The sequence below is a fragment of the Poromitra crassiceps genome (genome assembly GCF_964638095.1).
Source record: "Poromitra crassiceps genome assembly, chromosome: 28".
Lineage (NCBI taxonomy): Eukaryota > Metazoa > Chordata > Actinopteri > Beryciformes > Melamphaidae > Poromitra > Poromitra crassiceps.
The window spans coordinates 13,487,625-13,500,428 of NC_139651.1; the positions used below are offsets into that span (position 1 = coordinate 13,487,625).

Consider the following 12,804-nt stretch of genomic DNA (forward strand, 5'->3'; position numbering starts at 1 on the left):
GGCGTGTTTCATTCGATGCCTTCAGGTGCTTTCATTAACGTAGTAAATTAGCTCAGGAGCTGATGATAGATTTGAAGGCAAAAACAAGTGACTGATTACGTGATCGAGCCCGGCCCGAGCCCGAACGCGACTTCAATGTTTCTGTCCGAACCCGGCCCGACTCGGGTTCCGAGTCCGACGGGCCGGGTAGCCCTGCTCTAGTGCACTGGAGGCTTCAGGTTTGCACATCACACTGCTGTCAGTTGGATATTGGACAGGGACGGCATGGCTTCCAAACCATTGGTGATGTCACAAATCATGCTGGTAGGCACCCTGCGCCTACCAGCAACTACCAGTACAGAGAAACTTTGGACTTTCAGCAGAAGCTCAAACATCTAAACTGAAAGGAAGAAGAAAAACACTGGAGGACTTTTAACCATGAACACAAACAACGGTACATCTTTTTGACAAAGCACTGAAAGTTCCTAAGAAAGTTTCTCCGTGGCACCAAAATGAATCCCTTCTGACTAACAGCCACAGAACTAGTTTTCGATGTTGTATCTAATGTAGATCTGTGTCTTCATGCATAACCTGTTTGTTGTTTTTAGGAGGTATTCTCTCGAGCCTGTGGCCAGAACACACAGAACACCCCAGAAACCTATTTCATGCTGCCACCGGCTGGCTTATATACTATAGCAGTGCAGCCGTACACATATATCTGCCTTGTGTCAGCACAGGATGCGTGTGTGTGTGTGTGTGTGTGTGTGTGTGTGTGTGTGTGTGTGTGTGTGTGTGTGTGTGTGTGTGTGTGCAGTACAGAGATCCATCTACTCACTCCATTTCCTGTTTCCTCAAAGCTGTGCAAAGGAGAGCAGCCATTTTCCCAGGGTGCCTCAGTGTGGGCCCAGCCAGCCAATCAGACCTCACAGCGTGAGGCTGGTGTCTGTGAGGCTCCTCCAATCACAACACTGGATTAGGTAGCCTAGGTGCCAGGCAATGACCCTGTAGGTGATGTGTTTTTTCCAGGTATGTTTGAAGTACAAATACTACTGCATTCATAATCTACCTTCTTGATTCTATTGTATTCTATTCTATAGAAGGGAATGATAGAGTTGACACTTCAATAAATGAGGTCAGTAAATGTGCTCTTCATTTATTGGGGCATAGATTTCCACAATGCAGAAAGCGCGGACGGATTCACAGAATTTGGTAATAAAATAGAATCAACTGTAAAACATGGAATATTGCAGCATTTTCCATTTTGGCTGAAATTGTAATAATAAAAAAAAATAAAGAAAAAAAATTATTAATTATTGTAGTAACCTATTTGATAATTATAAAATATGCCTAGATAAATAATTCCGATCTTGTGTGAGACCCTTACATTACATCACACATTTTCACTTTGAGAAACATGTCGAAGCGGCTGCCTGAGAGAGCCAAGTCATTGAAAAATTAAAAATAAAATAAAATAAAATAAAATAAAATGGAAAAAACATAATTTGGGGAAAAATAAAATGGAATGTGCTAAATGGCCCTATATGTAGTTGCCTATACGTTTGCCATATATAGGTATTAGGAATTGGGGAGGGGGGGGCGGCGGCTGTAAAGTAAAAAAAGAAATGCTTGGTATTGTGTAGCATATTCCTCTCTGTCCTGTGCTCTTCTTGCACTCTATCTCACCCCTTTGTAGGCACAAAACATCACTCTCTCCACACACAACAACATTTGAGAAGGAAGAGGAGAGAGAGGGAAGAGGAGGGGCTAGAGAGGGAAGAGGAGGAGAGAGAGAGGGAAGAGGAGGAGAGAGAGAGGGAAGAGGAGGAGAGATAGGGGAAGAGGAGTGGAGAGAGGGAAGGGGAAAGAGAGGGAAGAGGAGGAGAGAGGGAGGGAAGAGGAGAGAGGGAAGAGGAGGGGAGAGAGGGAAGAGGAGGAGAGAGAGGGGGAAGAGGAGGAGAGAGAGAGGGAAGAGGAGGAGAGAGAGAGGGAAGAGGAGAGAGGGAAGAGGAGGAGAGAGAGAGGGAAGAGGAGGAGAGAGAGAGGGAAGAGGAGAGAGAGGGAAGAGGAGGAGAGAGGGAAGAGGAGGAGAGAGAGGGGGAAGAGGAGGAGAGAGGGAAGAGGAGGAGAGAGAGGGAAGAGGAGGAGAGAGAGGGGGAAGAGGAGGAGAGAGTGAAGAGTTGGGAGGGGAGAGAGAGAGAGAGGAATGAGGGACGGATGCAGCCTTGTGAGCCAATTTAAGAAATAAGTGCTGATGCATCAGCTATTGACTGTTTGAGCGCTCGTGATAACGCTGGAGGCGAAACTGGGAGCAAAATGACAGCATCAACTGCCTGCAATAAAGTGCAGCGTGCCAGACCAAGAGAGGGCGCTCTAATTGACAGCTGTCAACCTAATGGGAGCCATGACGGAAGATTCTGCTGTTTATAAACCATCAGCTTATCCTCAAGGAAGGAAGGGGAGGGGGGGGGGGGGCACTATCCTCCCTTCTTCTCCCTCCCTCCCTCCCTCCCTCCCTCCTCTCTCGCTCTCTCTGCCTGTCATTTGTCTACTTGCTTGCTTTTTCATTCGCTCCCACTTTCTCTCGCCCATGCACATAATATTTTTTACAATCTCATTCCCTTTCTGTCTTTTCATATGATAGAATATTCAACTATTCAACTGTTCTCTCACTTTATATCTCTCTCTCCCTCTCTCTCTCTCTCTCTCTCTCTCTCTCTCTCCTCTCTCTCTCTCTCTCTCTCTCTCTCTCTCTCTGTGCGGTGCTTCATTGTGGCTGAGCCTGGTGAGGCAGCAGCAGTGCTGAGAGAAGCAGAGGAGGCCCATAACTAATCACAATGTCAGTGGGCTGCCTGGGAGAGACGTGCACAAAGGAATGTCAGGATAGGGACCGGGGGCCGAGGGGACCGGCACGCAGCATGTCGGGCTAGGGGGATCCGTTTACACCTGAGATGCAAGGTTGAATGTCATTAATTGCAATTAATTAGCTGGTAGGATAGACGAGCAGCAGTTAGCCCTACTCTGGGTGCTGAGAGCTGCGGGAGATGGTGTTTGAACGGGGGCTTGTGTTTAGGCTACACTTAAATACTGTATAGGTCAAGAGGTCAAAGGAGTTTGGGTCACAGAAATGTAGGAATAGGCTGAGTTGTGTTGCAGCTGGGCAAAGCAAAGGACTAGATCTAGGACAAATGCATGCAGGGACTGGAAACGTGGGAAGACTTGAATTTGGGGACACGGACAAGCTATAGGGGGCAGACTGGAGTAGCTGCAAACTTGACGGCGAAGAAGGAACTCAAAATATGAATAAATACATTACAAAAACAATAACATTTTCATTTACTCATAACGAAGGTCAGCAGCTAGCTAACCTTACCTAGATATACCGTAAGCGATGTATGGCTAGTTTGAACTTGGGAGATCAAGGCTAACTAGCTAACGTAGAGAACTGAGTATGGCTAAATTTCTTCTTCTTTTTTGTTAGTAGTAGGCTTCGGAATATTACCTTCCTGCACTCTAATCTTTTTCATTGAACTACTTTACTTGGTCAGAACATTTTATTTGGCTCCAGAGCTTTAGCTGAGCCAATCAGATTATTTCTGCCTTCAGAGCAGCACTACCTCCACGAAAATGATTGGACAATGGAATGTCCATTCTGTATATGACACTATGCAATGTTAGACAAACTAATTAAGGCATCAAAGTGGGTCAGTACAAGACGGGGAAAGTAGGGGGAACCCAACACTTTGATTCCACTTCATTTCAAAGAAGAAGAAAATAGATGATTTCTATTCCGCTTCCTCAATCTGATGTCTGCACACGAGTGAGCTGGCTTTGAGAAAGATCCGTTCAGTGATCAGTGCATAAAAAGAGATTAATATTTTTGACTTTGAGCCATGTAGGAAGCAATCAGAGTGAGTATGAACGTACCAGCGACCCCTTTAGAGGTTAATGGATTGGAGATGACACTTTGCGGCGCTGAAAAACAAAAACTTTTTACTTTATTGGAATTTTGAGTAGAGGCCCTTTAGTTCAAGGGAGTACGATTTCTACTTTGAATGAAAGATTGAAGTCAGCAAGTCGATTCTGGCTGACATAGAGACTATGAGCTTTAGAGAGGAGATGGGGACACTAGACGACAAAAGGCAAAAATCATAAGACACTAGGAAACAGATACGAGACAGGATGTACAGTATGCAGTGGCTTATCCCAAATTCCTAATGGAAAAAAAAATACAGAAATAAAGTGTTTACAACATGCATCAATCAAAATATGTGGTGTGTAGGCTACTTACTGATGATATATCATTTTAAACAGCAGTAACATAACATTTCTTGCAAAAGCAGTCTGGGACGACATACGTCATATTTTTTCTTCTTCTTCTTCTGAGTAATTACATTATAATTAACAATAGGTGGAGGCGAAGGCGTGTGTGGAAGGTGATGTTTATGGAACCATTTTTTGCTCTCTTAATTATTAATAGAATGATCAAGACCTGCTTTTAATAAGGTTAATTAGCTTAATTATAAGGGCATGTTTCATTACATTGCACTGGCATCGAGTGGATGGGGATACGCTCTCTCCGATAAGGCGGCAGTAAACCACGACACAATTTTGATTTGTGCACGCCCGATGTTACATGATATGGAATACAATGCCGTATTTCAGTGAATTCAGATTCACTATTGAAATGTGAGCCATTCACATCCAAGGAGGCAAAAAATAATACCATGTAAATGTGTATCTGCATTGTGACTGTGTCGTGTCGTGTGTGTACCCGCTGACGCCTGTGTGTGATTCTATGTGTGTATGTGCATGGGTGTGTGTGTGTGTGTGTGTGTGTGTGTGTGTGTGTGTGTGTGTGTGTGTGAGCGAGTATATTTAAATGGGCCACTGCATCTCGACTTAGATCCACCGCGAGTGCAACGTTAACACACATCAAGCATGATTAATCTCTCGCTCTCATCTACAATCAATCACACACACACACACACACACACACACACACACACACACACTCGCGCAGACACACACACACACACACACACACACACACACACACTCGCACAGACACACACACACACACACACACACACACACACACACACACACACACACACACACACACACACACACACACACACACACACACACACAGAGAGAGAGAGAGAGAGGCAGAGAAATCACAGAAATCAGCTGCTTTTGCTGCTCGGCTCCATCTATCTGGTGTTGGACAGAAGCAGATCTGTCTGCATGTTAATATTTACATAAATCATGCTTAGCCTCTGTGGACAGCGTGCTGATGATAGGTGTTTCTGAAAAATCAACGTGGGTGAAAAATCCTCCCACTGTGAGAAAGTGTCATTGAGTAGCTAATAATGGCCAGTGTCAACGTCATCCATCCTGCAGCAGAGGGCCCATCAGACGACCATACACCTTCAACACACACAGCGGCCTGGTCCTATGCAGAAGAAACACGTCGCCATTGTGTCTCTCTGCATTCCACGGATGTGTCCGGTTCTGTGTCCAACCTTTTGCGCCACTTCAAAATCTCAACAGTGTTCGCGGGCCACATCCGACCGTAAACAGTACGGAGGCCAAATAACGCGTTGACGATAAAAGGAGCTGTCCTTCAGCACCACGCAGAAATCAGAAACTAAAGGTGAGGGGCTGTCTACAATAGGCTAATGAACAAATAATTGATTACAAATTAAATAATGGTATCATTCAACAACCCCCACCCACAATGTTTTGCAAATGGTTTGGCGGCCCGTTTGCAATGACTTTGCTGCCCACCCCCGGCCCGCATGTTGGGAATGGCTGAACTAAAAGACATTGCATGTCACGTTTCTAGCAGTCTGTTCTTTTCCATTGGTGTACAAATAACACAACTTTCTACGTTCAAATGATGTGCAGTGAACGAACACGCCAAACGCTCCAACTGAAATAGGCCACTGACTATAAGGGAGTAGAGATGGGATGCCCTGGTTTGCGCAAACACGTAAAATGCTAACTTTTTAAATTACATTCTGGTTGCACGCACGCACGCACACACACACACACACACACACACACACACGCACGCACGCACGCACACATGCACACACACACACACACACACGCACACACACACACACACACACACGCACACACACACACACACACGCCAGGTATAGTGTTAACGCCATGCAACCGCACAACTTCCTGTATCTTAAGAGAGGCGTAACCCCGTACTGATTCGAAACAATAGATTGTCATTTTGCTACGGACATCAACGCAGTGCAGAATTTGGACCGGCAAAAAAAAAAAAAAAAATCAAAAATAATAATACAGGTGAAAAAATACACAGCGCGTGTTTGATGTTCCCGCTTCCTCCCCCGTAACAATGATCTGTTTGGTCTAGCCCGGCTTTGAAGCCCACAGACACCGAAACGCCGCGCGCTCGCCCGCGCACGCTCCTTTCCTCACTGTAGCAGAGGGCTGAAAAAATAAATACCCCCAGCTCACAAATGTGTGTGTGTGTGTGTGTGTGTGTGTGTGTGTGTGTGTGTGTGTGTGTGTGTGTGTGTGTGTGTGTGTGTGTGTGTCTGTGTGTGTGTCTGTGTGTGTGTGTGTGTGTGTGTGTGTGTGTCTGTGTGTGTGTGTGTGTGTGTGTGTGTGTGCGCACACACGTGGAAGAGTGTGAGTACTGTGTACATACGCATGCACACGCCTGCATGGTGTGCACAGACCCACATTTTTAGAATGCACACACACACACACACACACACTTTGTCGCTACCTGAAAACAAACGTCTGGTTCCTCCGGTGGCGTGCTTAAGAATGTACGGGGCAAACGAGGACGTGTGTAAGATCAAGTTGATTACATCCAGCGATGCCGCGGATCCTAATTGGCGAGCGTGACGGCGTGCGGAGCTTGTCATCTCCAATCACGAGGCCTGTCAGAGATCCATCAGACGCACGGCTAATTAGCAGAGCGCTAATGAAGCTGGCAAAACAACTCCTCTTTTTAGACGGCTGAGCGCGCCCTGCCGCCCCATCACCGTGGTGGGAAGTGTGCGGTGGGGGTGGAGAAGAAGAGAGAAGAAGAGATGATGATCGTAGACCAATAGACATAGGTACGGTAGATGCACGCTTAACAAAAACAATTCTGTTAAACGAAGAGGCTTCGCTATAGTCTTGTGCCATTTTGGAACCCTTTTCGGTGCTGTGTAAAGCTATGGTTCCCAACCTTTTTGGCCAGCGCAAGCGGGCCCTATATCTGGCTTTGTCCCAGTCCAATTTGCGTGCCGATGCTCGTGAACGCTTGATCGTGCTGGCCATATGCTAGGTTCCGACCTAGCCTTGTTTGTCTTATGTGTCGTGATGATTCTCCTAAATGTGTTCTATTAAACTCATCAACTTTTACTTTTTTTTTATGCAGACATACAAGTAAATCCATACAAAATATATGTGTCACTGAACTGCCAGTGTGTGGGCTCTGCCTCTTTTTTCCTTTTGTCACTGGGCTCCCCTAAACCTGAATCAAATGGAGCAAATTGGAGACGTTGGAGCTACTTAGCATGTTTGCTAGCTAGTTAGTTTGTGTGCACTTTTGACATGCGTGAACGTGACCTCACAGAGCAGTGTTACAGTTAACACCTAAGAACAATCTTTCCACGTAGCCCCTGCACGCTGTGGGGGGATCTTCGCTGTAAAGAACCCTGAACCTAGAACCTTAGAACCTATAAACAGCTGCTTGGAGAACGCGTCAAATCTACAGAACCCTCACGGGACCCTTTCTTCTGATTGGGCACTTTCTTTTATTTTTCCACCAATCAGCAATGCTCTCTCACTCATCATTACGGATTGAAAGCACTGGCCCTGACCGAAATAACAAAATAAAACTACTTTGAAGAATCCTCCGTTAGCCGGCTGCAGCAGAGAGAAAGAGAGCAAATCAGGGGGATGAAAGAGGGAAGAGAGCTGGGGAGAGACAGGCAGAAGAGGAAGAGAAAGAAAGAAAGAAAGAAAGAAAGAGGGGGGTGATTTTGGCTTGAAAAAAAAGGTTCTAGAGGAATGGGGGGGGGGGGGGGGGGGCAGAGGAGTGCCCCCCATCCCCCAAGTTCCTAATCAAGGCCTATCATCTGCCATCTTCCCATAGCTCTCTCCATCACTACGGCGCAATCAATTTGTCATCACTCTTTGTGTGCCATGCAGCTCTCCTCAACCTTATAACTTGCAGCTGTGAGGGAGGGAGGGAGGGAGGGAGGGAGGGAGAGAGGGAGGGAGGGAGGGAGGAACTAACGTTGGGGGAAAAAACAAGAGAAAAAAATACAGGAAGTAGCCAATCGTCGTGTTTGTTCTCATCCGCTCATCAAAGGGATAAACGGTTAATTCTCTCTCTCTCTCTCTCTCTTGAGCACACTCACTCGCTCATTCCAGTTGAATAGTCATCCCTCTATGCACCCACCCAACCATCCATCATCTCATCCATCCATCCATCCATCCACCCACCCCCTGCCTCCACCCACCCCCTGCCTCCACCCACCCCCTGCCTCCACCCACCCCCTGCCCCCCACCCATCGTTTCCATTAGGGCTAAAACATTTTGATCATGTAAGGCACTGGGCTTGAGCATGCATTGCTTTCTCTCTCTCTCTCTCTCTCTCTCTCTCTCTCTCTCTCTCTCTCCCTGTCTGTCTGTCTCTCATGCTGTCTCTCTCTCTGTCTCTCTCTCTGTGTCTCCCTGTCTCATTCTCTCTCTCTCTCTCTGTCTTCCTGTGTGTGTCTCTCTCTCTCTCTCTCTCTCTCTCTCTGTGCCAGGCTCAGATTGACCATTAGGGCCATTGATGAATGTGGCTGTCAGAGGGCAGACAATTAAATCAAATATGAAACAAAGTCTCTCTGACGGGCCCTTCTGATGGAGCAAACCAGTCTTCCGCCTCACGATTAGACTAATAGTTACATTTTTCATACCACCGTGTGTGTGTGTGTGTGGGTGCATGCGTCTCTGTCCGTGTGTGTGTGTATGCGTGCATGTGCGTGCGTGGTCGTGTGTGTGTATGCGTGCATGTGCGTGTGCGGTCGTGTGTGTGCGCGCGCACGTCTGTGAGAAAAAGTATTGGATGCTTGTTTATTATGTACTGTAAATTTATTGCAGCATGTCGGGTGCACGCGCCACTGAACATGCATCATTATATGTGTGTGTGTGTGTGTGCGTGTGTGTGTGTGTGTGTGTGTGTGTGTGCACTCGTAGGTTGTAGGCAATTTTGGAGACGACATCCCCGGCGGTTAAACAACGTTGCGAACAACAGCGCGCCGAGGTAAAGTGACTTCAAAGGTCAAAGGTCAAGCATGAACTCATTCATAATTCACGATGTTGGCGCGCTAATGGAAAAACGAGCGCTTCGAGGCCACGTTTGCACCAAAACAGACGCCGCCGCCGCCGCTGCCGAAAAGCTCGGAAATCATTAGATTACCGCCATTCAAACACCGCTTATTGAGCTTTAATTATGAAGCCGGATTAAGCGATCTAAAAGCGCGATCGATCGATCGGACGGACGGACGAGATCACCGGAACCCTTCATCTACCTCTACAGGAAGGAATGTAACGTTATTATGTAAAGTGGAATGGACGCTGAATAAAAGCTGTGAGATGGAGGCAAAATTCAAGTAAATGTAACCCAGAAAGTGCGTGGAGAAAAAAAAACTAGAAACAAAAGAAGCGATTAAAAGATGTTGTTAATGGCTAGAAAGTTTGCGAGGCCAGACGTGACTTCAGCAGGCCCCCGGCTTCCTTACAGAGGGGAGGGGAGGGGAGTGTGTGTTTGGGGGGGGGGGGGGGGTGATTTATTGACGCTTATCGGGAATGAGCAGATCAAAGGCCCGGCCCGGATGACAGGTGATCAATCACACGTCAAATCAAAGATGGCAATTGTCCATTAAAGCTCTTCCAGCAGGCCCCCTCCCTCCCTCCCTCCCTCCCTCCCCGGGCGCTCAGATAATCTTTAGACAGATGCAAAGTCTTTCCCAGAAACTCCAGCAAAAAGGAGGCGAAAGAAAGAAAGAAAACAACGATGGTAAACCTCTGATAAACTGCAGGAGAGGTTACTGTATTAAAACTACACGTCTCTATGGAATAGAGAAGAAATAGAGACAGGAAAGAAATGCCATAAAATACGATAATAAACTGACTATTTAGCACCACAGACATACTGTACGTCCCTATAGGAATTAGGAATACAGTATATTATAGCGTTGCCATGGGAGAGAGAAAACACGATAAAATAGCGACAATAAGGTTACTATGAACTCAATATTGCGTAGCACAGTAACACATTCTGAATTCATATAGAGAATATTATAGAAATGTGATACCATAGGGGATTAAAAACAACAACAACAACAACAACAACAACATTAAGGACAATATGGCTCCTAAAGTACGTACTGCATGTAGACACATGTAAGTCCCTATACAAGATATTATTGGCATAATGGTCATGCCATAGGAGATTCAAAATACCATTAAGAACAATAAGGTCAGTAGAAATAAGTAGGCTATCTCAGACAGTTGCAGAAAGAAAGAAAGAAAGAAAGAAAGAAAGAAAGAAAGAAAGAAACGGATCGTATGTGGCTAAAAGTGGCTAAAAGGGGAAGGTTGGCAGCCTGTGTAATCAGATGTGTTGAGAGTGAAATGAAAGCAGAGAGCATCAAAGACATCCGTGACAGTCAGCTGACATGGCGGCTTGGCGAGCCCTTTTCTATAGATCCTTCATTCACACAGTCAATATCTACAGAGGAAGAGGAGGTGGAGGGAGGAAGAGGAGCTGAAGGGAGGAAGAGGAGGTGATGGTAGAGACATATCAAAGTGCAGGTTGTGTGAGAGGGGGAGGATGATGAGTATGAGTGAGGGCTCTCCATATTTACATGGACGATTTTTTTTTTTTTTTTTTAGCTATAGGCTATTTAGCTGACACTCTTCGCCGCCAGGCTCAAGAGCACAAGGGCAGCACATAATAGGCAGGTTTCCAACCTGGCACCCTTTTGGGCAGGCAATGAGACGACCACCCACCCATCTTTTTCCTGAGAAATAAAGTTGTTTGAGGGAAGGGGGGGGTAAATAAATTGAGGCCCCAAAAGCACAATGTGTCACTTCTAGGTCTTTCTGACGTGTCATTTTTAAGAGTCGTGTTTAAAAAACTAAACAAAAAGCCGGGTAAATGAGAGCTGAATAAATATATTTTTTAGATAAAAAATAGTAATAATATACAATTATTAAACAAAAATAGGCTACCTCATAAGCTGTTTTAAGAAGAAAAAAAGCCACACCGAGGAGGAGCCTAATGGCTGATACTGTAGATGAGCTATCATAATAATAGGAATAATAACAATGCTGCTAATATTAGTAATTATAATATAGTATAGTAATATAGTAGTATAGTAGTAATAATAAGTGTTAGTAATAGTAATAGCAATAGTAATAGTAGGGGTATGCATGTCAATACGTTCTTCAAAGTGATTGTGAGAAGGAAGGGTGTGTGTGTGTGTGTGTGTGTGTGTGTATGAGAGAGAGAGAGAGAGAAAGAGAGAGAGAGAGAGAGAGAGAGAGAGAGAGAGAGAGAGAGAGAGAGAGAGAGAGAGAGTGTGTGGGTGGGTGTGTGTGTGTGTGTGTGTGGTGGGGGGGGGGTTAAACTTGTATACCGAGTGCTACATTGTGGCCATACCTACCATTCAAAATAGCTTCTTTTTTTGCCTCTCCTTGTGACAGTAGACTAGCCTACAATAAGGCTGTGGTTACAGTATGTTACTACAGTAGCTATAAGGGAATTATCGCAGTAGGCAATAGGGTGTCTAGGGGCGCGCAAACACACGTTATACAAACATACACATACACAGGGAGGAGGTAAATGACATGGTACCTGAGGCGCGCCGGGGCGCTTGCTGCTTCCTCCGCGGCATGTTGGCTTCGGGCGCCCGGCAGGGAGCTTCTTCTCAGGCCCCGCTGATCCGAGCGAGGAGAGGCTGCCTGGGGGATCCCTCCTGCACGGAGCTTTGATAACACAGCTTTCCCCCCGGGGTAAAGCGCTTTCAGGGGTCCCACATAGAGCGGGGAGGGTGTGTGCGGTGCGTTTTCTCAGCTCAGATGGTGAAGGTTCAATAGATGCGAAGATATAAAAGGCTCCCACCCTCCTCCTCCTCCTCTCTTCCCCGGTTGTTGTTGCTTGATCTCTCGGTCGGTCGCGTCGGTCGGTCGGTCGGTCGGTTCTCTCACTCGCTCCGACTCGGGTTGCCTTGGTGGTGGGAGCGGGCAGGGGGGGCTCGGTGGTCGGCGAAAACACACAAAAAGAGAGCGGGCGTCGTGCCTCCGTGTGATCCTCTCCACTCGGAGGCTGCAACAGGCACGCTTGAAGGGGGAAGCCAAATGATCGCGTCAGTCAAAAGTCCGCAAACAAGAAGAGGGCAAAACATCAGCTGCCTGCCTGCCTGGCTGCCACACTGAAGCCCTGCTGCGCCTGCTCTACCGCCGCTCATAGGCGTCACGTATCAGCTCCCTCTCTCTCTCTCTCTCTCTCTCTCTCTCTGCTCTGTCTGTCTGTCTCTCTCTTTCCCTTCACTCTCTTTCTGTCATCCCCTGCCAGCCCCGTGTCTGTCTCTCCATGGCGCACACTATATCGCAAATGCGCAGTAGCCTAATCACAAGGTTTTTGTTGTGCGTCCCCCCCCCATGCCAAGTCGTTTAGAAATGTTGCCTCATGTCAATTTTATTACAACTGGTTGGCAGGACACATGGTGACAAATAATAATAATAATAATAATAATAATAATAATAATAATAATAATAATAATA

The 12,804-nt window shown here is 46.4% G+C and overlaps 1 protein-coding gene across 1 annotated transcript in view; it reads right to left on the reverse strand.

The window, feature by feature from the left end:
- tshz3b (teashirt zinc finger homeobox 3b) overlaps nucleotides 1–11,915 on the reverse strand; it is a gene marked incomplete at its 5' end in the record, with an annotated part of 57,554 nt that extends 45,639 nt beyond the window's left edge. Inside the window, one exon of the mRNA XM_083662319.1 lies at nucleotides 11,876–11,915. Within this exon, the coding sequence (XP_083518445.1) occupies nucleotides 11,876–11,915 (40 nt within the window). The remainder of the gene's footprint in view (nucleotides 1–11,875) is intronic.
- Nucleotides 11,916–12,804: the final 889 nt, after the last annotated feature.